The 26,491-nt window shown below is 36.7% G+C and overlaps 1 protein-coding gene across 1 annotated transcript; it reads left to right on the top strand.

Annotated features, from left to right (window-relative positions):
- The first annotated feature begins 21,652 nt into the window (after window positions 1-21,652).
- Window positions 21,653-25,027, top strand: LOC148843729 (DNA-directed RNA polymerases II, IV and V subunit 12). The gene is made up of 4 exons (XM_088960111.1): window positions 21,653-21,706; window positions 21,849-21,905; window positions 22,015-22,107; window positions 24,681-25,027. The coding sequence occupies exons 2-4, from the start codon at window positions 21,866-21,868 to the stop codon at window positions 24,701-24,703; spliced, it is 156 nt and encodes a 51-aa protein (XP_088816237.1). The 5' UTR covers window positions 21,653-21,706; window positions 21,849-21,865; the 3' UTR covers window positions 24,704-25,027.
- The last annotated feature ends 1,464 nt before the right edge of the window (window positions 25,028-26,491 follow it).

Here is a 26,491-nt window from a genome sequence, read left to right on the forward strand (position 1 = left end):
TGGGCTAGTGTGTTACATTGGCATGCCACTGACACTTATCACACTTTTACATGATCTGGACTACGTCTGCCTTCATTGTGGGCCAATAATGCCCTTGTCGTAGGGCTTTTTGAGCTAATGCCCTGCTCCCCAACTGTCTTCCACAAAGACCTTCATGGATCTCCTGTATTACTTGGTCGACTTTGGTAGGCCGTAAGCAGCACAGGTTGGAGAGTGTGAATGACCTATAGTACAGATACTCTTCAATAATTACATAGCGAGTGGGCTGCCACTTTACCCTTTGTTCCACATTGCAGTTTGTGGGTAGGGTCTTGTAGCGTAGATAGTTAACGAGTGGGTTTATCCAGCTTGGCTCTATTGCCATTACGGAAGTGACCTCTTCTTCCACCCTCTCAATACTCGATTGTGGCAGGTCTTTAATCTAGATAGTTCTTCGAGTAGTGTTCATCGCACTGGCCAACTTGGAGAGCGTGTAGGCCTCGACGTTCTCGAACATTGGAATTTGCTAGATGTACTAAGAGTGGAAGTACAAGAGGAGCTCTCTAGCCTTGGCTAGAAAAGCCAACATGGCGGGCTCCCAAGCCTCGTATTGCCCATTCACTTGGTTGATCACCAGTTGCGAGTCACTGCATATGACAAGGAGCTTCATGCCGACCTCCTTGGCTAGTGACAACATGCCTATAAGCTCTTCATACTCTATTGCGTTGTTCAATGCTCGAAATGCAAATCAGAGGGCATACTTCAATTTGACCTCACATGGTCCATAGAGGATCAGTTTGGCTCTACTTCCTCTCTAGCTAGATGAACTACCCACATGGAGTATCTAGGGCTCTTCATCCCAAGTCAAGATAGGTGTCGCACTGGTCGAAGCCTTCGAGGTGGTGATAGGTTCTCCAACTTCAGGGGTTGGCATGCTGAACATGCACTCGGTGACGAAACCATCCTAGACTTGGGATTTTATTGTAGGGGTGCGGCTCAAACTGGATATTGTATTCGCTAAACTCAATCGCTCACTTTGTCAATCTCCTTGACACCATGGGCTTCTACAAAACTTGCCTCAGAGGTTTGTTGGTAAATACAATGACCGTGTAGGCCTAAAAGTAAGGGCATAGCTTGTGAGCTACTAATACCAACGAGAAGGCCAGCATTTTGATATTAGTGTATCTAGTTTCGGCTGTGCACAAGACTTTACTCCCATAATAGACAGGTCATTGCACTCTGTCTACCTCTCGGATTAGCACCAACTTGACCACCTCGCCACTCATCGAGTGCAAGATAACACTCCTCAATCCACTGAAAGTCTTGGCATTTTTGTTTGCTTTAAAGAAAGAAAGGCTTCACCCAGCTGACTTGGACATGAATCCATTCAGGGCACTATCTGACTTGCTAATCTTTCGACTTCCTTGATGGATTTGAGAGGTTGCATATCTAAAATGGCATGGACTTTTTCAGGATTGGCTTCGATGCCATGTCAGTTCACTATGTAGCTAAGAAATTTTCCCAACGTGACGCCGAAAACACATTTATTCGGGTTGAGCTTCATGTTATATTTCCTTAGTACGTTAAAAACGCTATTTAGGTTGATAATTAGAGTTTTGAAAAATTTAGTTTTTACAACCATATCATCTACATAAACTTTAACTTTATTACCAATAAGTTCAAAAAACACTTTGTTTACAAGCCACTGGTAAGTCACCCCAGCGTTTTTCAAGACAAAAGGCATAACCTTATAATAATATAAGCATGTTTTAGTTATAAATGCAGTCTTCTCCTAGTCGGTAGGATCCATTTGAATCTGGTTGTAACCAAAATAGGAACCCATGAAGCTCAATAGATCGAATCCTAAGGTCACATCTACCAGGTGATTTATTTTGGGAAGTAGGAAGTTGTACTTTGAGCAAGCTCTTATGAGGCCAGTGTAGTTAATGCACATGCACCACTTATCATTGGCCTTCTTCATAAAAACTGGGTTCACAGTCTAGCTCAAAAATTTGACATCTTTAATGAAGTCTGTTGTGAGGAGTTTCCCGACTTCCTCTTTTATTATCCTCCACTGCCCATGGGCGAAGTTCCTTTTCCTTTGTCAAACTAGTCTGACTAAAAGGTCAACGTTAAGTTTGTGAGTTATGATAAAGGGGTCTATGTCGGGCATATCGGCAGTCAACCAAGTGAAAACATCTAAATTACTAAGTAAAAAACTTACCAATTCCAATCGTAGAGGTTATTGGAGGCATGCACTGATCTGCACTATCTTCTGGGGGTCAGTGTCTGAGACTGGCAACAAGACGGTGTCTCCTATAGGGCAAGCTCTTTCCTCACTGTTCTCTAGGGATGACTCCAAGTCGATGTCGACATCTTGCTTCCCTTGCCTTTCAATGCCGCTACATAGCACTTGCGCAACTCTAACTGGTCTTTGTGAACCACTCCTACTCCATGGTCGATTGGGAATTTCATAGCTAAGTAATAGGTAGACGCTATGGCTCTAAGGGTGTGCAACATAGGTCAGCCCAGGATCGCATTGTACAGTGAAGCAGTCACCAACACCAAGAAATCATGATTGAAGCAGACTTTCTTTGATGCAGAGCCCGCTATACCTGATAAGTTAATTTTGTCGAGAGGCCACACCACCTCTCCACTAAAACCTACGAAAGGGACGTTTGCTGGGAGTAGGTCCTTTCTTTCCAACTCCATTTGTTCGAAGGTGCCTAGGAACAGAAAGTCTGATGAGCTATTGGAGTCCACTAGAATCCGCTTTACCTCAAAGTCATGTATCACGAGTTTGACCATAAGGATGTCATCGTGTGGATACTAAATTACACATGTGCAATTCTTTGTAAAATAGATGACCTCTTCTACACGTGGCACTTCCATGGGTTCTCTTCTTCATGAAGTAGTTCCCGAATTAAATTCTTGTTGGCTGAGGTGTTGTAGCCTGCAACTATGGGCCCACCCGTGATTAGGGGTGTAAACGGATTGAATTCAAATCAGATAAGGAAATATCTGAATTTGAATATGATTAAATATTTGAATATTTGATTCGATTCGAGTTTGATTAATTAATTATTTTAGGTAATTAATAAGTATATAAAATAAATTTTTTATTTGTATAAAGTATATAAATATTTAAATTATTCATATAATTTAATTATTATATATATAAATTATATAAGACATTTAAATATTTTATATATATTATTTATAAGAATTAAATAATTGGTCGAATTCAGATATTTATCAAATCGAGTTAGGTCATACTCGAATTCGAATCTGATTATCTATTTGGTATGAATAGGATATCTGAATTCAACCGATTAGATATTCGAATTATCCGAATCTGATTTGATTATGTCAAATCTCAATTTCAAAATCGGATTTTTGAATAACATTGACACCCCTATCCGTGATCATATTGATGACATCTTGGACCAGGTGGTCTTCCTGCGGTGGGTCGTGTGGGGGCCGATCTCTCCTTGGCGGTGGATCAGTTATCCTTGCCTACTCAACGAGGTGGTCACAATCATCTTATTTGATGAACTTTTTCAAGTAACCTCTTTTGATCAGCTCCTCGATTCCATCCTTAAGGTTATGGTAGTTCTCGGTGTTGTATCCTAAGTTCCTATGGAAGTGGCAATACTTGTCCCTATTACGGTTGGTTGGGTCTCCCTTCCGGCAAGGTAGCCACTTCATGTATTCGACTGACTTTATTTCCATCAGGATCTCCCCTCTCCTTGCATTAAGGAGTGTGTAGTTCTTGGTCTTGATGGGCAGAGTCTGGAAATGTCAGCCCGATGACCTATTGTTCCTATGTGGAGACCTACTCCTACGGTAGGGCAGTCTGCTACATTTGAGAGGTGACCTGCTCTTCTTTCTTTCTTTGCTCGTACCCTGGTTGTCCTTTGACCTCTTCTACTTCCCGCTCAACTCTATCTGGAATCCAAGTGCTTTCTCAACCTTTATTAACTTGGTTACTTAATCAAGGAACTCCTCCATGGTATTAGGAGGGTTCAACTTGACCTCCCAACACAAGTCAAGGTGTTAGACACCATTGATTGTTGCAGTGAGTTGAACGATGGGGTCGAGGTTGGGATCTGTAGCCGCTCCAGGTTTAATCTCTTGATGTAGTCCCTGAGCTTCTCATCATGCCATTAGACTATGTTTAGAAGGTTGGTCGCTGACTTTGGACACTGCTTGCTTGTCGCAAAACGGGTCATGAACAAGTTTGTGAATTGCTTCCAAGTCTTTATAGAGCCCACGGCCAGCCTTGAGTACCACATCTGAACTATGCCTTAGAAAGTGGTAAGGAAGGCCAAGCATAGGCTCCCACCCGAGGCCCCGTAAAGCTGCATTAAGGCTTAGAAACTGTCGAGGTGGTCAACTAGGTTGGCTATGTCATCATAAGACTCAAGGCTGGGGGCCTTGAAGTCCTTAGGCCGGTTATAACAACTAGATATTCGGTTTCTTTATGTGATCGCTCCAACCATTAGATTCTGATCCTTGTTTGATCATTGTGACCACCTACTCTCTTGAATCCTGTACCACGCTACCATTGTAACAAAGGTATTTCATCATTTGTTGTATAGGAACTTGTGGAGAACTTCATTTGAAGGAGACATATTTCATTCTAGGTTGTAACAACTAGATATTTGCTTTCTTTATGTGATTGTTCCAACCATTAGATTTTGATGCTTGTTTGATCATTGTGGCCACCTATTCTCTTGAATTTTGTACCATGCTACCAATTGTAACAAAGGTATTTCATCATTTGTTGTATAGGAACCTGTGGAGCACTTCATTTAAAGGAGACAATTCATTCCAAGTATAATGATGAGATCTAGTCATTTCTACAGAACATGTTGTCATGTTGAGTTAGAGCTTCACCACCTGACACATTTGTATTGCTTCATTAGCAGCAGGCCCTCGCAGACCTTTAATGGTCTGGGGTCTCTAGGCCTAGAGCTTTGTAGACTTTCGGGTCCAAGGTCTCTTGGGTTTAGGGATTAGCTTGCATAGAGCCTTCACTAAAGAACCACAGCATGTGGAGATTCATCAACAGTAAGCCCTTGTAGACCTTCAATAGTCAAAGGTCCCTAGGTCTAGAGCTTCATAGACTTACGAGTTTGAGGTCTCTTGGATTTAGGAATTAGCTTGCATAGAACTTCTTCACCAGAGTCACAACATGTAGAGCTTCATCAGTAGTAGGCCCTCACAGACCTTCAATGGTTTGGGGTCCCTAGGTCTAGAGCTTCGTAGACTTTCGAGTCCGAGTTCTCTTGGATTTAGGGATTAACTTGCATAAATTTTCTTCACCAGAGAGTAGCACAAGTATCTTGCTTCTTCTCTTTAAGGTTAAATATTTTATAGGATGTTGATAGTCTTATTTTGTTTATGCAAGTAATGGCTTCCTCTGGTTCACCTGGTCACGATGTCCCTTCATCATCTCCTACACTTTCTCTTCCAAGGAGTTTTCCTCAAGAAAGGTTGGTGATGGAGCATGAGGATCCCGCTTTGAAGGGGTAGTTCCTTTGCTTTCCTAGCATGCTGGTAAAGAACCATGGGTGAAGGAGTTCTCATCACATTGAGCTCGTGCTTGCTGTTGATGAACCCATGGCAGGTCCTTCTGGTCAACGTGGAGTTGAGCCAAAACTGCTTCTGAGGATGACAAAGATCAGCCGGTACCCTGAGATCCATGAGATGCCCCAAGGAGATCATATTACTACACCTAGGCAGCCATGCTTGAAACATCCCTTCCACCATACTATTACAAATAGTCGTCCATTTCCCTATATTGCAGAGAAGATACAACAAGGGTTTGCGAAATGATGTTTTAGCTTGAGTCCAAGAGGGGAGATTTAGTATCTTAGTGGATTTCGGGATTGGGGTTATGATTTGTGAAGTATACAACCGTCTTCAAGACACAGGGAACATGAAAGAACTGAGTCAAGTAGTCCATGCAACTACTCGTGTGTATAGTCGACCTAACAACATTTATAGAGTTCTTTGTGAGGTTTAGTGCCCTAAACCTTTGTGACTAGTCGAGGTGAGATCGAAATATCTCTTTGAGACATCCGACAGATCTCATGCCTTTCCATTGGTGGAGAATATTATGAAGAAGTGATCCCAGGTTAGAGGAGCTAATATCTTCTAGTCTAGATGGTTTGCCTCGTTCATGCCAATATCTATTCAAAGCATATGCTCAACTTGCCTTTGAAAAAGTATTTGACTGAGTTAACCATGCAGATTGGCTCGAGTTGTGGTACACAACAAATTAAAGGATTATGAATCCTCACTTTCTCCAGGATTACAAAGAAGCCAAGTTTGGACATGATTTTAACAAGAAGACCAAGGAACATTATGCAATTAAGAAAATTAATAGGCCTTTGCAAATGAGAGAAAAGCAAGTTAGCTCTAAGATGTGCAAAGAAAATCCATTTGTTAGGCTGGGTTTTCCTAGGGATCAAGTGGTTGAGAATGAAGCCTAGGTAGCAACCTACTTAGCCTTGTGGTTATCTCACTTTGTCTTGCCCTCAAATGACCTAAGCATTCTTCATCCTAGAGCGTTCAAGGCAGCACCACAAATGGATCATGGCATTACATATAGCTTGGTTCCTCCTGTACTAATAAGCATTTATCATGGTCTTTCGAATGCCTACATGCAAGTAAAGGGGACATCTAAATTCCTTAGGGCATCGACGTTTGCATTTCTTGGACATTACTTGTATGCTTGAGTTGGACTATACTTTGCTAGAGGTGTCTTCGTTGATGTTCTGTCGACTTATGGGCAACCTCTCATTGAGATGTTTCAAGGGCTCTTGAATGCCTACTTCTACAATGAGGTAGAAGCCAAGTTAGCTCGAGACCTCCTTCGTGGAGCCATGTCAAAGAAGGATCTTAATTGGAGAACTAGAAAATCGCAATATAATGTTTAGAATCCTGAAAATCATTTAGATGATGATTCTCGCTCCACAAAGTCTAGAGAATTTATGTTCAACATTTGCCCTAGCTATGTGATGTTGTGTCAATGGTCTCAATGTTTCTTGGAAATGTATAGCCCACACAGGTTTGCTCATTGATAAGGTTTCCATCAAAGACTTCCGGGGTCTCCAAAGCACACATTTTATAAGGTTGGTCCCTCTCAGCTTTATAGCTTGTGGTTATCCCTTACTCAAGTGAATACTAGTGCTACATTTTATATTCTAGGACTTGTTGGATATATTGATCACCAGTGTGACCCTAGTTATTTGAGATGGTGGATGCAAGGTGTAGGGAAAGAATTAGAGGACATTATTGTGAAAACTTTATAGTTGAGTGAATTATGCGGGACAACAAAACAAGGTAGAGTTGTACAGGTGCCTAAAAAGATTCAAGGGGAAAGGAAATATAGTGAATCCAAGCAAATAACCTCCAAGTCCACCTTTAAAGAGAGGGTATGATGATGACCCTATAGTCGCTTCCCTTTCTAACAATGAGCATCCTTGTCGGAGGTTAGTGAAGATACATGGACCTATGGCACCAATCTCACGGTCTTGAGATGTAGTTCAATTGGATGATGATTCCAGAGAGGTACCAACTACAAGAACATCCCAACAAAATATAGTTATGGATGTTGATGCCTGTCAAAATCTAAGAAGTAGAGAAGATCTTCCTCTACTAGGGACCTATGACAAGGAGACTGATGAAGCTATTGAATGATCCTATCAACAATCTAAGTCATTAGAGCATGCTCTTCCTAATGTTCTTGAGAGAGCCCAAGAGAAGGGTAAAGAGCCTATTGATGTAGTAACTAACCAGTCATAAGGGATCAATCTGCCCTCTATAATTTTGGCTCCTCACTTAAATCTATCACCCCATACCATTGCTATTGTCTTAGTTTTCTCACTAATGTAACCTCTCTTTCTTGCAACCTTTTTGCCTATACCAAAGAATCATCACTTGGAGCCATTTCTAGAGATACCTCATAACGGCACTACCGGCATAGATGTCATAGAGAATATAGTTGATGCACTGGGAGATAACATTGACGACTTCTCTCTTCTTGATGATAAGGCACCTGCGCATGTATCTTCTGATATGTAAGGTAGAGATCACATTGAGGAAGTATGGTCCATTCCATCCCACCATTCTCATAGTGTCACCTCTTCTAACTCTCATAGTTCACCCTGTCCTTGTTCAAGAGGTTCTTTCATAGATCAAGTAATGCTAGAGTTTTTTAGTTGTTCCAAGAGGTCCACTAGTCCTATTGGAGATTGTGCAACACGTGCACGCTTCCTTAACATGGAAGGAATAAGAAACTTCCTAAAGGATGAGTTGGAGCCTTTTAGCAAGAAAGGTTTCAATTATATGAAAGGTTGGCAGACAACCAAGTTTCCTTCGATTTTAGAAGTCCTTGAGGACGTCTTGCACCTTGATGCTTCTCCCTTGATCCAAGAAGTGGATCCATTGTTATCATGCGTAAAGGGGTACCTTACTCAGAGATAAAATTAAGAATACTCCAATAAAAAGTAAAAAGAGAAGGAATTGTCATTTTTATCCATGAGGGTGGTTGCACATGAGTTGAATACATCTTCCATCAGTAATCAAAGAGATCAAGTCAAAGCAGACATTGCCATTTTCGAAGATGCATGATGTCAACTTGAGGAAAAGTTATAAGCACTTGAGAATGAGAGGTGAAAATTGGAGGAGAAACATTCTTCCTTAATGTCTCGAGATAAATTTCCTGGGCAAAAAAACCAACAAGAGGCTGAATTGGCACTTGCAGGTGAAAAAGCTCGATATGATGAGCTGAACCTACTGAGGGTTGCAAGCAAAGAATAAGTGCAAGGCATAGACAAGATAAGAGTTGAACTTCTAGACGCATTCAAGGCTCTCACCAAAGCATATTGGGTTCACCAAGTTCCCAAGCAATAGAATATTTAAGAGAAACCATTTTTTATTTTTTTTGCATTGTAAATGATGCACTTGATAAATAAAGTTAGAGTTCCCTTTTTTTATCTTTGAAAAGTGAAAAATAGACATTTATGTTTGACATTTATTTTAAGTCATTCACAGTTTAGGCTCATGCGTGCCAGGAGCATTACAATGCAAAAAGACTTTCTGTTTGTTTTTTTGTTCACAATTTAGGCTCATGCAAGCCAAGAGAATTACAATGCAAAAGATTTTTTTTGTTTGTTTTTTCATTCAAGTTTAGGCTCATGTGGGCAAAGAGCATTGCAATGCAAAATACCTTTTTCTTTTGTTTTGTCATTCATAGTTTAGGCTTATGCAAGTAAGGAGCATTATAATGCAAAAGACTAGGGGTAGTACCTCTTAAAGTATTTTCCATTAATGGACCCAAGACGGGAAACCTCTAGTGTGACAAGGAGATAGGCACCATTAGTGTAAACTTTTTCTACCACGTGAGGCCCATCCCATTTAGGGTCAAATTTCCTCCTTGAATGGTATGAGAGAATAATAGGTCGTCAAATAGTAAGGACTAGATCTCCTTTCTGAAAGGAGTAAAGACGAACCTTCTTGTTGAATGCACGAGCCAAACGACCTTGGTAGCACTCTTTTCTTTGTTGAGCTTTTAACCTCTTCTCATACACTTCGAGCTCATCTAGTCATAGCTTTGTGTTCTCATCTTTTATAATCCTCTCTTGGATAGTCATTCTTAGGGAGTTCATTTGTCTCTCTATAGGAAGTACGATTTCTACATTATATACTAAAGCAAAAGGAGTTACATTTGTAGCGGTGAGGTAATGTGTGTCCAAAGAAAGTTAACATCTTCTTTCTTTACTTCTCAAAGAGGAACTACTTCAACCCATTTTGGAAAAGTAATCTATTGCTGCTAGGATAAAGAGGTATTGATGAGAAGACTTAGGTAAAGTAATATGTTGACTTTTCATTATCTGTGATTATGTAATGTGGAACATCATAGTGGTAGACAATGTGAGTCCGGAGGAAGTTGGCAACATATTTTTTCTTTACTTCTCAAAGAGGAACTGCTTCAACCCATTTGGAAAAGTAATATGTTGCTTCTAAGATGAATAGGTGTTGGCAAGAAGACTTAGGTAAAGAACTAACCACATCAAATCCCCATGCATCAAGTGGCCAAAATGCAACTATATGATGTAAAGGTTCTGGTGGTTAGCGAATAAAATCCCCATGAAATTGACATGCTTGAAATCTTTTGGCATATTGTATCGAGTCCTGCACCATTGTTGGCCAATAGAATCCTATTTGCTTAAGTCGATCGTGGAGTATAGGTCCTTACTAGTGAGCACCACAAACTCTAGAGTGTGCTTGGTCAAGTGTGCCTTGAATTTCAACTCTGTGGATACATCTCATGTAGACATCATTAAAGGAGTATCTGTAGAGGTTTCCAATATAGTATAAGAAGGGGTGTTTGATGCCATATATCAGTTTTACACTTGGGATCTTTAAGCAACTTCCCATGCTGTAAATAGTCAATGAAATGTTGTCTCCAATTCTCAACTTTAATAGTAAATACAAAAATTATGTCAGTTTTCTGCTCTGCTTCTTCTTGAGGTGACTTAGGGGTAAAACCCATTTTGCACAAATGAGTATTCTTGTTGCTTCATCACCCGTAAGTGCTAAGACTACCACTAGACTGGCAAGGGCATCAGCTTGTTTGTTTTCACTTCTAAGTATATGCTTGATGGTAGCATGCTCGAATTCCTTCAATAATTGTATTGCATAATGGTGGTAGGGAACTAGGTCATCCTTGTACACTTCATACTCTGTCTTCAACTAGTTAATCATCAATTTTGAATCCCCATACCCTGTGATGTAATGAATTTCTAGATCAAGGGTCATTTCTAAGCCGATGATTAAAGCTTGGTATTCTGTCATGTTGTTGAAGCAAGGATCAGTTAAGACAAATGAGTAGGGGAGGACTTCTCTTTGTGGCGAGACAAATACAACGCCGGCACCTACACCATTCTTACGTGTTGCTCGATGAAAGAACATCATCCATGCTGGTAAGATGTCTATGTAGAAAACCTCTTCATCAGGAAGGTCTTTAGAGAGTTCCTAATTTGCCAGAAATTGGTGATCTGCAAGGTGTGAGTGAGGTGGTTAGGCTACGTACAGGAGTCTTGAAGGACAAAGGAAAGTCAAGAGCAGGATATAGGCTAAAGGCTAGGGTAAGTCGAGTGATAGAATGATGATCTCGTTATGAGTTGGACCCCTATTTATAGGGAGAGATCTCGATGTCTCGAAAGGAACCAAAAGCGTTTGATTCCCACCAGGAAAGGGAATTTTGGATTTGATGACAGTTGTTAGGGAACACTGCTAGGGTTTCGCCATGTGTCTTATGAGATATCTCAATGATGAAATTTCCTTCTGTCTAAGGATTCTCATAATACACGTGTGCTACTTCCTTTCATGATCCATTTAAACTAATGTGGAATGGTGATGTCACTATTTAGCTTACGCATCCTTGTTAGGCCCACACGAAGTCCCCTCATGCACATTATTAATGATGCACATTCACCTTTTATTTGCTTTCGTTCTGTGATGAGTTTGCGTTCATCACAGTTCTGCGATAGCTTTAAACTCATTGCAAGTTCACACAGGTTTAAAGCTCATCACAACCTATTTCGGGTCATGAGTTCATCACAAATATGTGTTTGGTTATGAACTCATCGAGAGCATTTGTGCTGTATAGGTTTAGCACCTTTTGTGCTCTGATGGTCTAAGTGACCACCATGTACCTACACAAGGAAGTCTGATAGTGCCTGTCCTTTTACAGCTTTTTGTAGAATGTAGATGATGTCAAATTTTTATAGGAGGAAAGCCCACTTAGTTAGTCTCCCTAGTAGTACAGGTCATATCATGATGTACTTGAGGGGGTCTACCCTTCAAATGAGGTGGATAGTATGTGCTAACATATAGTGGTAACTTCTTTGTGGCAAAGATGAGAGAAAGACAAGTCTTCTCTATGGGTGGATAGTTCAACTCAGCTCCTATTAATGTTCAATTGAGATGGTAAAGTGCATTCTCTTTCCCTTCCTCATTGACTTGTGCCAACAAAGCATCCAATGACTATTTTTATGTTGTAGTGTACATAGGATGAACGACTTCCCAAGAATTGGTGTGACAAGTACTTGGTGTTTGAAGAGGTATTACTTTATGCTCTCTAAGGCATTTTTGTAGGCTTCACCTAACTCAAATGGGACGTCCTTCTTCATTAGCTTGTTAAATGGTTGACAGTGTCCTATAAGGTTGGAGATGACCCACCAAATATAAGCCAATCGTCCTTAAAGGCTCTTCAATTCTTATAAATTATGTGATTCTACCATGTTTTGAATGAAGTCAATATTTGACTGATCAATTTCAATTCTTCGATGGAGAACAATGAACCCAAGGAACTTTCTTGAAGTGATTCCAAATGCATAGTTGAGAGGGTTCATCTTTAGTTGATATCTTCTTAGCCTGTTGAAAATGCTACACAAGTCATCGTGGTGGTTTTCTATTTTCCTAGACTTGACAACCAAGTCATCGACATAACACTTGACCTTCTTGTGAAGAATGTCATAAAAAATCCACTACATCACATGTTGATACGTAGCACCAGCATTCTTAAGCCAAAAAGGCATCACTTTATAACAGTAGATCCCCTTTGGTGTTCGGAAGGCCGTGAGTTCTTCATCCTTAGGTGCTATGTGGATTTGATTGTATCCAGATGAACCGTCCATGAAGGATAACACCTCATGTTCTGTAGTTGCATCTACCATGAGCTTAGTGATGGGCAAGGAAAGTCATCCTTTGGGTGGTGGACAACAACCTTCGGGTCTAACCCATGCTTTTCCTTGTATGTCCAAGCAATGATGTCCTTGTACTCTTGGAGTAGTTTGAAATATTTGGCCTCTTCGTCTAGACTTAGGAGTGCACTGACGTAGACTAGTCTAGGCTCTTCATCAGTACCAAGGTTCAATTCCTTCAAGTCATCAATTGTTGCTTGGCCTCCCTCTTCAAATGTAGGTGGAGTAGGCTATAAAGTTCTTCATTTGAAGAAGAATTTGACAAATCTTCATCTTCCTCCTCAGGGTGATGTGATTAACTGAGATAATGTTTTCATCCTCAGTTATCCCTTCACTTTGCACTTTCATGCCTTGTTTTGGGAGAAAGTTGAACTTTGATTGAGAAGATGATGGAGACGTAATGACAATAGTCTGTTGTCTAATTTTTAAGGTCTTGTTAGAGAAACTTCCAAGTTTGCCACCCTCTTTATCCGAGACGGAACAATACTCCGAGGATCTGATTTTTTCTTTGTAGCAACGGTGCACTGTAGACTTTGGCTTTGCTGCGGGCCTTTTTTTCTTCATATTGGCACCCTTAGGCCCTATGCGAGAGAGTGCTAAAGTCCTTTGTGGTTGAGCAGATGACGTTGGAGTTGCATCTTATCCTCCGAGCCTATGGAACACTAGTTTCCTTTCTCTTGGTTCTCCTAGTCAGTCAAAGAATGAACTTCATTGTTTATGCTTCTTTTCCTTCTTGTAAACCACTTCTATAGTAATGTAATTGAACAACACCTTCCTCCGTGAAATTTGAGTTGTGGATTCCGATGGTATCCTAAGACAATATTTTTCTAAGAGATGTGGGAGCCTCTACTTTGTAAAGTTCTTGGCATCTTTGTCAGGTCATAGGCTTGTCCACTTGTAAGGATTGGCTCAAGGTCCCATAGCCAACGATTTTCACATTCTCCATAACCTGCCTTCTTGAGGAGCTTTTTAGCGTTGGAGTCAAACAATCATTCTTTTTTTGCCTTGGTTTATTGGTTGATGAATCTCTAACAAATCGCTTTAGCGGTGGTTTAGAGACCAATGACTTAGATGCTATAGAGATTGGAAGAACAAGATCCTTTTCAAGAATTTAAATATCACTCATTGATATTGGTGTAGCGCTTGATGTAGCCATTACCTCAAAAGTTAGTTGCCCTTCCCTTCTCTTTAACTTTGGTGTGTAATGAAGCATATGTACCAATTGGTTATTAGGAGAGGATGCCAAAAGTGGAGTTGATAGCAAATTAGCATATGCATGTTGGTTTTGTAGAGGGTTCCTATCACAACTTGAAGATGGATTTTCTTCTTTGTGCACTATCTTCCTTTTTCTTCCAAACTTTCATTATGGAAGACTTCAGCAAAGAGACCGGAAGAGCTTCTGATATGACCAATTTAGTTTTACATGCATAAAAGGTGCAACAAAGATGTCTTAAGAAGGTTACAACCATCGAATTTAATCCAAAGAATAAGTGTGTGATATTGAGATATGTATAACTGAAATAGATCTTGCACTAGTATCAATATTATGAAACAAACAAGATTTCTATAAGAATACATACTATTATATTGTAAGCCACATTACAAGTGCTATGCATAATAGAGCTTTAACCACTAGCATTCAATGTTTTGTCCTTTCCTATGTGAGGTACAACTTTTAACATGATGTCACATTCCTTAATCTCCCTTGGTCGGATGAGTTTTTTATATTGTGTTACCATTTGTTGTTTATATTTTATTTGTCTTAGCAAACTTTGCTCTAATCTTTCATTGGTTCTTGGGTTGGCGCTGAATTTTTTTGTAATTGAGCCTTCAACCCTAATAGGTTCGGCCATGAAAAAACTGAGTTTCAGCCCATTCAACTGTGGTATCAAAGAATTAGTTTTAGATTTTACATTTGACTTAAGTACATTTGAACCAAGAGTTAAATTGACCAAAACTAGTCTAGCCAATTTGACTTGGAAACTATCTGCATTAAAAATTCGATTCTCGGATTGGGCCAATGATTTGAATTAGGGTTGTTCATAACAAGACCCAAATTGACCAAACCGACCAACCCGGTCTGATCCAACTCAAGTCGGCTGGTTTTTCTTTAGCACCAATCGGTTTCGGGTTACAAAAAAAAATATAAACCGATGGTTCGGTTTGATTTGTTTCATATATATATAATAATATTTCAGCTTTATTTCGGAAATATACATATTATATATAAAATTTTTGCTTTAATTCATCAAATCATTTTTAATTTCCAAGAATCCAGCCTTCACTTATTAGACTTGAATCCTTTACCATTCACATGGAGAGAATCATTCACAAAACTGAACAGGTCAGTTTTACTTAGTACAGGGTTGGTTTCGATTTCATTTCTAGGTAAACCGACCAGGTCAAGTCGTTTGGAAAAATGCCAGTAAACTGATCCAACCCGACCCGTGAATAGCCCTAATCTGAATATTTAATATTTTTATTTTTTCTATTATTTAGAATAATTTTGTTGTAAAATCTTGAATTTTTGGGCTAGCTGAGTGTGGTGGAGATTAAATTCTTTTATGTTATAAAGAATGATTCACACCATCCGATTTCAATTTTAATATACAATTTGTAATTAATTTTCTTTTTATTTTTCTTAGACCAATTGTATTGGGATTTTTTTTATGTAAGTACTGGGAAGTTACAGTTTTTCTTAGCTAATTTACGTTGGAGGATTAGTTGGAGATCGACATTAGAGGAGTTCAAGACGGATGTGTATGGAAGGGTCTAATGCAATTTTCCAATTTGTCTGGATCGGATTTGGACCACCACACTCCCTAGCCACATTTATTTTATTTTGAATATGTTATTTTGTTTGTTTCTACTATTTTGATTAAGAATCATAGCTGGAAGTATTCAAATCATAAAACCTTAATTTGGTGCATTTCTTGGACACTAAACCCAAAGTTGGTACATGAACCAATTTGGCCCATTCTTGTAAAACCTAAAATAAGTTAAATTAAAGCAAGACTAATCCATTTGGTTTAGAATAGTATATGGACTGAATTGCTTTTTGCAATTGGTCCCATATGCAAAGTCAAATTTAGTTGATAAATAGATTCATTAATGGGATGATAGTGTATTAATCTAAATGGCCTAGGTTTTACAAGTTTTAAATTAGATTTATTTGATTACATATAATGTTTTGTGCTATGTGAATGTGATTTGCATATGGGCCATAAGTTCTTGGCCTATGTTAAGACTTTAGTGGCTCTCTACTCCATGGTTAAAAGTATTGATACACCTCTATGTATCGATAGAGGTGTATCAATACAAAAAGGTGTATTGGTACTAAAAACCATGCACTTTTATATTTTTTTATTTTTTTTTCAAAAAATGGTTTTTTTGGTACTTTTTATATTCTCTTTATTAAAAAGAATGAAACCCAAAAGATACACTAGATACGTTGATATGGGGTGTATTGTTTCAAAACTGTGATCCTTGTTCTACGCCCATCATAGCTGAATTCACATCATTGCCATGATCTTTTATAGATCATTGAATGATCTCCTTACCTATGGGCCCCTCACTTGCTTCCTCTTCAAAAAAGGGAACCCCACTGAAACCCTAGACCATGGAGACCCATACAAATCTAACTTTATTAGAGTTCGTAAGAGCCACTCTAGTAAGACCTAAAATTGAACTATGGAGTATTAATATAGTTATCTCATGAATAATGTAAGTGAATAATGATAGGGATTAACGTAAGATGACATCTCTAAGGCCTTCCATCATTGGCATGTGTTAGCACTCCATAACTTAGAAACACAACCAAATTAACTTGAGACTTTCCAAAATGTGAAATACCCTTCTTTGATACAATCCACAAGACAAATAAGAACGTTGAGATCAATATCAATGTTCGATCAGACATTATCCCTAGACTTGGAAAACTACAACTTAATTACACATTAGTTTTCATAACTAAACTGCAAAGATCCACCATTCATCATGCCAACTTCCTTTCTAATGGCCCCGATCTATGCGATATTCAAATTCCAACTCCTCCAAAATTAAATCCAACATATCCATTACCTCAAGACCACTAGGGAACAATCAACTAATGAATCCCAACACAAATCTACAACAAACCTTAAAAACATCAAGATCTCATTTAGATGGATCTAAACGATTACCAAGATTGACCATGTCTTTCTTATATCAGAACCATCCACTTGACTCCTCACCCTAATACATGCCTACCTACCAAATTATAACTCAAAAGCCCCTCATTTAGCCCCCCATCAAGCCTAAATCCCATTTCAGCAAACCTCATTAATTAGAGCTTACCATCCGTCATCCCAACTTCATGACCAATCAGACCATACCATTGTGTTTGGAGACCCAAAATACCCCAGCACATCAAATTTCATGACCAAACACCTGCATTTAACTATTGAGAAAATAAGATTCCATTTTGGGCCCTCTCGTTGATTGAAAAACTATAAGCTAAGACCAAGATTTTAACTAAATCAATCAATCAACACCTCTGATCAAAGATCTATTACTCCATTAGATTCAAGACATTCAAAAGTGCCAACCCACCAAATTTCATCCCAAAATTTCATCGTTTGACCATTCATCAAACAAATATTCTATTTTAGTGGATCTCATTGATCGAAACTTATCAGCCATAAATCTCAATCATCCAGACCCTATTTGACCAATCAAACATCACCACTATGTTTAGAGACCCAAAAAACCCTAGTACGTCAAATTTCGCATCCTAATTCATCTGTTTGATTGCTAAACTAGAAAGATACAATTTCGACATGTCAAATTGAATCGTCATATTAGCAGTTTCAACCAAGGATTAAAGTATGGGTATCGAGTATCGTATTGGATTTAACTCGGATATGGATACGCTTTGGAAACGCATGGATACGGACAAAATAACATAAAAACACTTGGATATGCTAGGAAAATGAAGTTAATTCCATAAATATATTACTAACAATAGTTTTAATGTCAAAATAGATACAAATAATGTATGAATATATAAGAATTGTATATTTTGACAGTATATATGAAGAAATATATTACAATTAAAATAGTAGAATGTGTAGATATCAAACAATTTTATTGATATGCATTAATCAAGATTCCAAAAAAACATATTATATAGATTTTTACAAATTAATACATGCACAAAGCTATTATTATCTTATTTTATATTAAAGTCCAAGGCACAAAACATACACAACTATTATATTTCAATTATTATATCATTTTTCTATTTTACTACTTATAACTTTTAACATTAACAAAAATGTTAACTAAAAATTAATTCTCAAAATTTTGGTAAACAATATTTTCATTTTTGTAAACAATAAATATGTTATTATAAAAAGCAAATCAAAATTAACTGATAATTTATAAAAATATATAATCCTAACTTAAAATATATCAAATCTATTTAAATTTCAAAGATATATTATATGAAAATTAACAAATTTTAATTACTACAATAATTATTTCATCATTAATATTTTTATTTTTATAAATTTCTAAAACAAAAAATAATTTTTTAATATAAATGTAGATTAATGGATTTTATAGGTTCAATTTATATTACATTTTTAAATATTTTATAAATAATATTTTTGTTTTTTTAAATAATAAATACATGGTTATTTAATGTAAATTAAAATATTAATTAATAATTTATAAAAAAATTGAGATATATATCATGTGTAAATTAGTAAATTTTAAGTATTAAAATAATTATTCTATTATTAATATTTTAAAATTTATTTAAATTAAAAATCAACTTTTTGATATAAATGTAGATTTGGTAGATAAGTGTATGTTGGTTGTTGAGATTTTATGTAAATATTAATTAATAAAAGTTAATTTATTCCAGTTCTTGACATAAAATAAATGTTGTCTTAGTGGCTACAGAGGGTAAGGACCACAAGAGGGTAGGGACTGATGCCAACCACTTAACTGACCCATTAGAACACCTGGACTAATGAAATTTAATCTAATAGATCCAAAAAACCAAAAAACCCAAAGGTACCCACTTAAAGCTAAGAAAAGACAATTGCATTTAGAAGTTCATCAAATTTACATTTTTTGCCACTAACAACCCGAAATACAAGATTGCCAGGACAGGCACGCCCCAAGCTCCCATTGGATGCACAAAACCCATGAAAACCATCCCCAACTAACAAAAAATGAAATATAAATATTAATAATAAATAGTTCAGCTTTTAGGTTCAATGTGTTATTTTTTAATGTCATAAATAAATAATAAAAATTAATAAAATATAAAAAAACAAAATTGAAAAGAATACATAAATTTTGCAAAACAAAAACATTCAAGCACATGTATAATATCATATATTTATCATATTAAACAAAATGTTAGTGAACATATCAGAATTATTTTTGTACACAAAAATACAAAAAATTATAGAAAAAATTAAACACATCTATAATTCTATATTTACACTACTATTAAAATTATGAATAAGAATATGGAACTTTCTTTAGACTAAAATCAAGGTTTTAAAAACTGACCTAGAAACGAAACTGCTTTGGCTTCTAGTTTTTGGGTTAGCGGTTCAACTATCTAGTTTAAGTGGGTTAAATCGGTATGTTGTAAAATATAATGTAACTTATCATTTTGACCATTAGATTAGGATTAGGTTCAAGTCCACCGTATGTATACATTAGAGGAGAGTATGAGACTTTGAGAAGGAGGTGGTTGGTTAGAGAAAAGAAGTGAGAAAGAAGAAGAAGAAGAAGGAGAAGAAGAAGAAGAAGAAGAAGAAGAAGAGAAGGAAGCACTTGTCGGAGGTGGTTGTCACCATGTTCATTGTTCGTTGTTGCAAAGCCATTTGCCTTAAGAAGAAGAAGAAGAAGAAGAATAAGTCATTGCCGATGACTATCTCTATGTTCATCATCACTGCCGCTATAGCACTGTTTGCCCTCTTCTTACATCTCTTTCATCTCTCTAAATCTCTCTCAAATCCTAGATTGTTTGCTTTGCTAGTGCATTTTAGATTTCTAATATAAGAGTGGTGTTTAATCTCTCATTTCTTGTATTGATTTTTCGATTTTTTTCATTAGAGTTGCATTTTTTTTTTGTTGTTACAAGTTAAAAAGAATCATTGAAACAAGAAAACTCAAAATCAAAATGGAAAAGCTAAAAACCCTAACTAATTTTGGCCATTGTGAATAATTGAGCAAGATTATGAGATATGAAGTTTCTTTTTTCATTTTTATTTTTAAATTTTATTTTAAAAATAAATAAAAAATGGAATTAGTTTGAAAGCAACTCGAGAACTGTTAACCAGGTTGAACATTTTAAAAGTTAAAACGTCCATGTTAGTGGTTCTCCAACCATTTCAATGGTTTTTTTTTTCTTGTAAAGTAGCAGTGCAAGGCTAAAATGGAACTAGTGACCTGACTAGTTCCCGGGCCAAATGGTTTGACCATCCGATCTAGTCCGGTTTTTAAAACAATGGATAAAATACACATTTTTGAATTTATTCCCTATTTAATTGTAAGATTTAAATTGTAAATTGAAATACTACTTTTTATTTTCATTCAATTCTCTCTATTTAATCTTACATTTTTTTTTATAAATGAATAAAGGAAAAAAGATACACCAAAAGATAAAACACTATAAAAAGAAGAGCTTAGCCAAGCAGGTAGGCCTGTCAATGATACTTGAAATTTCACAATTCAATATAATTATCACACATTTGGTTGAGATGTTTATGTAATCAGATTTAGATTTGTGATCTACATCTAATTAATAATAAAAAAACAGAAAAATATAAAAAGTAAAAATAAAAAATACATAAAGTTTATTGAAAAATTTGGATATATTATTACTATAATTATCATCATCTAAAATTGCTACATGCAAAGAACACACACTTATTACTACTAAAAATAATCAAATTTAGGGGGGGGGGGTGTCAAAGGAGATGGCAAGGTTTTTAAAACCGACTCGGACAACAAACTGATCAGGGGTCCGATTCCCAGGTCGAACGGTCCGACCAAACCGTTGAATGACTCGAATGGTTCAACCACCCAGATCAGCGATTTGCTAACTAAACCAATGGTTTTGAGGTAAATAACGGTTATGGGGTAAAACAGAACTGGTTATGACCGGTTCTCGATTTTTCCAGTCCGACCGTCCAGTCTGGTCCGGCTTTGAAAACCATGGGAGATGGAGATAGGAAGGGAAAAAAATTTTTAATTGTTTTTTTTTCTTGTGGGAAGTGATTAATGTTTTGTATTTTTTCATTTTTTTTATTTAATACTTTTTTTATTAAAAATCGATTACTTAATTTGTTCTGGATACATTTTCGAATACTTGATAGTCTTTTCCAATACGAATAATTTTTGTATAGGATTCAAAATTTTTAATTGAATTCAGATACCCCAACCCAATTTCAATTTGATCCATTTGCATTCATAATTCAAATAAACTACGAGTAGATTCGAGTCGAGTTGAGTCAAATATTTGGCTATTCAAGCTCAAGTCTCTACGTCCAAAAAACTTGAAAATTCAAACTTGGCTTGACTCAAACTCGATTATGAATTAAATGTTTTATAAAAATAAAAAAAATAATATAATTAAATTTTATTTAACATGTAAAAATTTAATAATTAAAAATAATAATAATTACTATTATTATTATATATATAAATTAAAATTTTATATATAAATATATTAATATATACATATATTGCTCGAAGCACAATTCAGACCGAACAGAACCGAGCCGAGACTTCCGGAAGTATTCAATAAATCCCAACTCTTTCTTGTTTCGCAAGTCAAAACTCTCTCTCTCCATTTATAAATAAGGATAATCATCTCCTCGTTTGTTTCCTCCAAAGCCAAGACCTCGTTTTCTCTCGCTGTATCCACATCTCTTAAGGTAAAGTAAATGGAAGCGATTATCTAAAACCCTAATTCTTCCAATTTGATGAATCCCTGTTTCCATATTTTATGATCTACTATTACTTTTCTTCCCTTCGAAACGCTTGATTTCTTTCTTCTTCTTCTTCTTTTAATTTCAGTGCCTCATTCTTCATCCATGGATCCACAACCTGAACCAGTTAGCTACATCTGTGGGGGTAAGATTATTCTCTCTCTCTCTCTCTCTCTCTCTCCAGGTCCTGAGATTCTCGCCTATTGATTGCTTGTGTGAAGTTTTGACGGCTTATTGATATTTTCGGTGTCTAGATTGCGGGATGGAGAACACCCTGAAGCCGGGTGATGTGATTCAATGCCGAGAATGCGGTTATCGCATCTTGTACAAGAAGCGAACCCGGAGAAGTAAGCCACCTTGCTGATAGTTTATTTTAGTTACTTATCTCGTTTTAAGCTAAAACAAACGAACTTCATAGAGTTGAATGGAGTTAACTGAGTTGCTGTTTATTAGTCATTTAACTGAGTTTTTAAAAGAATTTATCTTATTGCGATGTCACTAATCCTATTTCAATTACCGCTTGTTGTGCTCTGCTAAATGTGTTTGGATGGATAATGGAATTGTAGATGGGTAGATGTTGGAGCGTACTATTTGTATTATTTTGAATTGGAGATGGGGCTTGCAAACAGCCTCTCTATATACATCTGTCCCTCCCCAGACCCCGCATTGGTGGGAGACTCTTGCATCGGGTTGCCTTTTTTTGAATTGGAGCTGGGGCGTGTTCTATATTCAGGGCTTTGCTAGCTTTTCATGGGGTCAAAAGATTTAGCAAGAATCAAAGAAGAAGAAAAAAAAACAACAAAACTGAAACACCAAACTTATTGGTTGTACATAGTCAGAGTCATGCTTCCATACGCACTAAATTTGTTCTTGGAGCTGAAAACTGAACAAGGTTCTCTGTAGGATCTAATCATTAGTGGCAATTATATTTTTTTGCCACTAGCAAGTGTTCCATTGTTATTTTTGCAATCTGATAACTTGCTATAGGCAAATAGAGAATTCTATTGCACTGTAGGATTTTATTTATGCTGTGTAAATTGGGGGGAAAGAAAACAATCCAGGTGTTTAATGTGTTTGACATACATGTGGTGTGCATGTTTATATAAGAAGCAAGTGTTTCAGTATTTTCTTTTGCAATCTTATGACTTTCTTTAGGAAAATACAGAACTGTAATGTACTAGGCTTTTATTAGTGCCATGTAATTGGGGGAAGAAGACAATTCAGAAGCATTTGGTGTATTTGACATACTGTGTGTGGGTGTCTGTCTACGTGTGTTCATAAACACATAAATTTGATAGACAAAGTATACCTTGTGTACTTAATGCATAACTGATATTGCCCATGAGATGGACAACTTAAAGTTTCCTGTATCAGACTTTTATATCGTATATGAAATAAACGTGAGCCCCCATCTATCTCCTGCCCATAATTTTTGTTGGACATTGAGGAACTAACCCTTCCCTGTGATAGATGACTGAAATCAGTGCTCCAACCCGCAAGAGAAAAGGAAGAAGATGGATTGAGACACATGTCCACAGAAGCTAAATACAACTAGGGACTGTTTTATCCGAATTGGGCAGTTCTCAAGGGGTTCTTCACCCTTCCCAAAAGCGTCTGTTTCTATATCTATCTTTATTTGACAACTCAGGCTGTCTATATGTAGGTCTGATCCCAACGTTTCAGTCCAGGTTTTCAGGAAAAGGGGAAACAGATTTGCACATTGGGTCTTTGGCACCATAACAGACTGAGTGAAGTCCCTTTGGATGAGACAAGTGTCTCATATGATCAAGTTTTTATTCTCTTGATCACCTAACTTACACTAGGCCAAACAGTTTTTCCATTCTTTTGATAAATGCCAAACAACTCTTACCATTGACACAGTAAGAGTTGGAGGGAGTCCCATACAATCCAATGTAATCCAATAATGATGGCATCTCTGTGCATAAAAATTCAATTAGAGGACAGATAAAATGTCAGATGTCAGCAGTTGAGATGGATATTAGCTCAGCTCATTCATCAAATTTGGCACCACTGTAGAGGTGACATATTTGATGGAAGAGTGGCCATATGCCCTTTCTTAATCCTCAACATGTTGGAAAAATCCAATGGCCATGTGGTAAGTGAAATGTTGATAGAAGATTGGTTAACTCTAGGTTATTATTATTATTATTTATTTTCTTTGGTTGTTTACTCTCTTTTAATATAAATAAATAAATCAGTTTTTATTGATTTGAAAAAGAAAAAAAAAATCTTTCCTTTTTCAATTTTCTAGACAGGTTTCAGGCTTTATACGAGGGCTGAGCTCAGGCTCAAGGCCTAGACCCGATGGTCAGGCTGGACTCAGGTTCAGGCCTGAATGTGTTTGGTTAATATAAAGCATGACCTGGCCGGTAACAGGTCTATTTGTTGACATCTTTAGTTCTTACGGAAATACATTCTATTTAAAAAGGTTTAAAAAGTAAATAAAAGAGGATTAATCTTGGAGGTTGGAGCTAGCATGGGAGTGCCTATACAGGAATTCAGAGTACTCTAGGGCCTTATATTAGTAGTGGGATTCTCTGCAAGCAAAAACTCTAGACACTGAAAGCATGGGAATCCAGCTGCACATTGGCAATATCTGCCCATGAATTTAACATGCATGTCTGGGACATTCCCAATGAGCGGTTTGCGGTTTGTTGTTCTGTGAGCAGAGTTTTCGCTTGCAGGAGATCCAGGCTGCTTGTTTACTTTTGTATATCATCTCATGTACTCCTTTTGATTATTAATACAATCAAGAACTCAATTCTCTCTCCAAAAAAAAAACGGATTCAAATTTAACATTCAAGACATCCGAACCGATTCTGCTTTACTTAATTTGTTTTTTTTTTTCAGATGATGCTTCTATTTGTTTTACTTACGCTGATTGATCTCGTTGTTGCAGTTGTTCAATATGAAGCACGCTAAGGAAAGGATTGGGGAACTTATTGACTTTATTGAACACACTGTTTTCTTGTCTATATTTGTGAAGGAAAGTAAAACCTGGTGATGGTCATGTGTGGAACTTGAACTTGATGTTCTGTGTCAGAGGGTGTGGTGAGCTCTTTTCGCATTAATGTTTTTCAGTAGGTCATGATGCTTTATGTCAAGTCTTCAGTCCTGATGAAAATCTTGTATTAAGGCGTGGGTCTTTTACAAACGCTTATAAAAACATTGTTAGGCACTTCAACAAAAAAAGAAGAAATATAAAAGCATTGTTAGGAACTTAGGATGTGACTTTTTCGGTTTAAAGCTGTGATTCTTATGAAGCCCATGTGAAAAAGAGCTCAAAATTTTGGTTTTTGGTGTGCCATGGAATCTGTTGCAAGACTCCAATTCCATCCAGCTACCCTACTGTTTCATATTAATAAAATCTATGGATTTGCATTAGCGTTAAAGGGTCTAACTATTTACAGTAGGATGGTTTTAACTCTAGCAGGCAGTGTAATGTCGCCATCTTTTCTCGTGGGGTGAAACTTCTAGAGCAAAATTGGTGTTTATCGGTAGAGTTTTGAGTCTTTTGACCCATCAAAGCACAAGATGAATACCCCTGAGGCCCTGATTGGTTATCTTTTTATGATATACTGGTTGATTGGGTATACTGGCTACATTTTTTTTTTTATTAATTGATAACATATCTAAGCCTGTATTCATCACTCCTAAAATTTAAAAATGAACACAAGACCTGGTTATTCATTTGGTTGAATCATCAAACCTTTTGGCGAGAAGTTTGATCCTGTCAATGGGGCATATTTTACACGTTACATTTCTTTTTTTTTGTTTGTTTTCTTAGCCATTTCCATCATTAATAAAATATATGCTATTTTGATTTATTTGTTATGCAAGTTTTATTTCTATGAATGTATTAATTGTATATAATTATGTATATTGATATCATAAATAATTATATAAAATTTAACTTTATCGGTTAATAAATCAAATATTTAAAAGCTAATTAAAAATTTTGAAACTATTTAAAATTTTCTTAATTTCAAACACTATAATCCAGATTTGAATCAAGTCCATTTTCAACCCAAGTTGGATATATTAGATTTGGATTTAAAATTTCAAAAATCCGATTGGATTATGGCCTTACAGTCATGGCCATTTTTTAATTCTGTTAAAACTTTGCATGTTTGTCTATTTTTGCTTTTATTATCTGATTTATGATGTCACCAGCTTAGACGGTTGAACTATTAACCCATCAAGAGCCATTATGTGTAGTATAGATTAATGTCATATTGATCATTTCTTTGAATTAATTGTTTTTAACACATACAAATGCATTTTGAACCCAACATGGGTAGAGGCAGTAGAGGGTCGAGTTAGGGTTGCAGCAAACCTGTTTCAAACATGATTCGTTGAGTCGTTGATATATATTATATCCCCGATATGCCCTTACAGGGATGTTTCAGGGTTTAACTTGGTTCAAGGGTAGAAAGGCCTTAGACCGACCCCTCTAAAAAATGGGAGAGCGAGGGCCGATCGTATCATGGGCAAATATTGTTGCTGGGATTAATAAGAGTGTTAATAGTTATCTGAATTCTTTATTATTATTATTATTTTGTTGTTGTTGCGAAAAACAAAGAAAAAAAAAGGAAATACAAATAACAAATTAACCACAACACAACCCCGCATTCATTTGTTGGTAACGGCGGATCCCGTGGGTAAACATGTTTTCTATGGCTATCACTTACCTCTTATTTGGATAAATAA

Source organism: Nelumbo lutea, chromosome 8, assembly GCF_056320005.1.
Source record: "Nelumbo lutea isolate HS-2025 chromosome 8, American lotus-T2T, whole genome shotgun sequence".
NCBI classification, from domain to species: Eukaryota; Viridiplantae; Streptophyta; class Magnoliopsida; order Proteales; family Nelumbonaceae; genus Nelumbo; species Nelumbo lutea.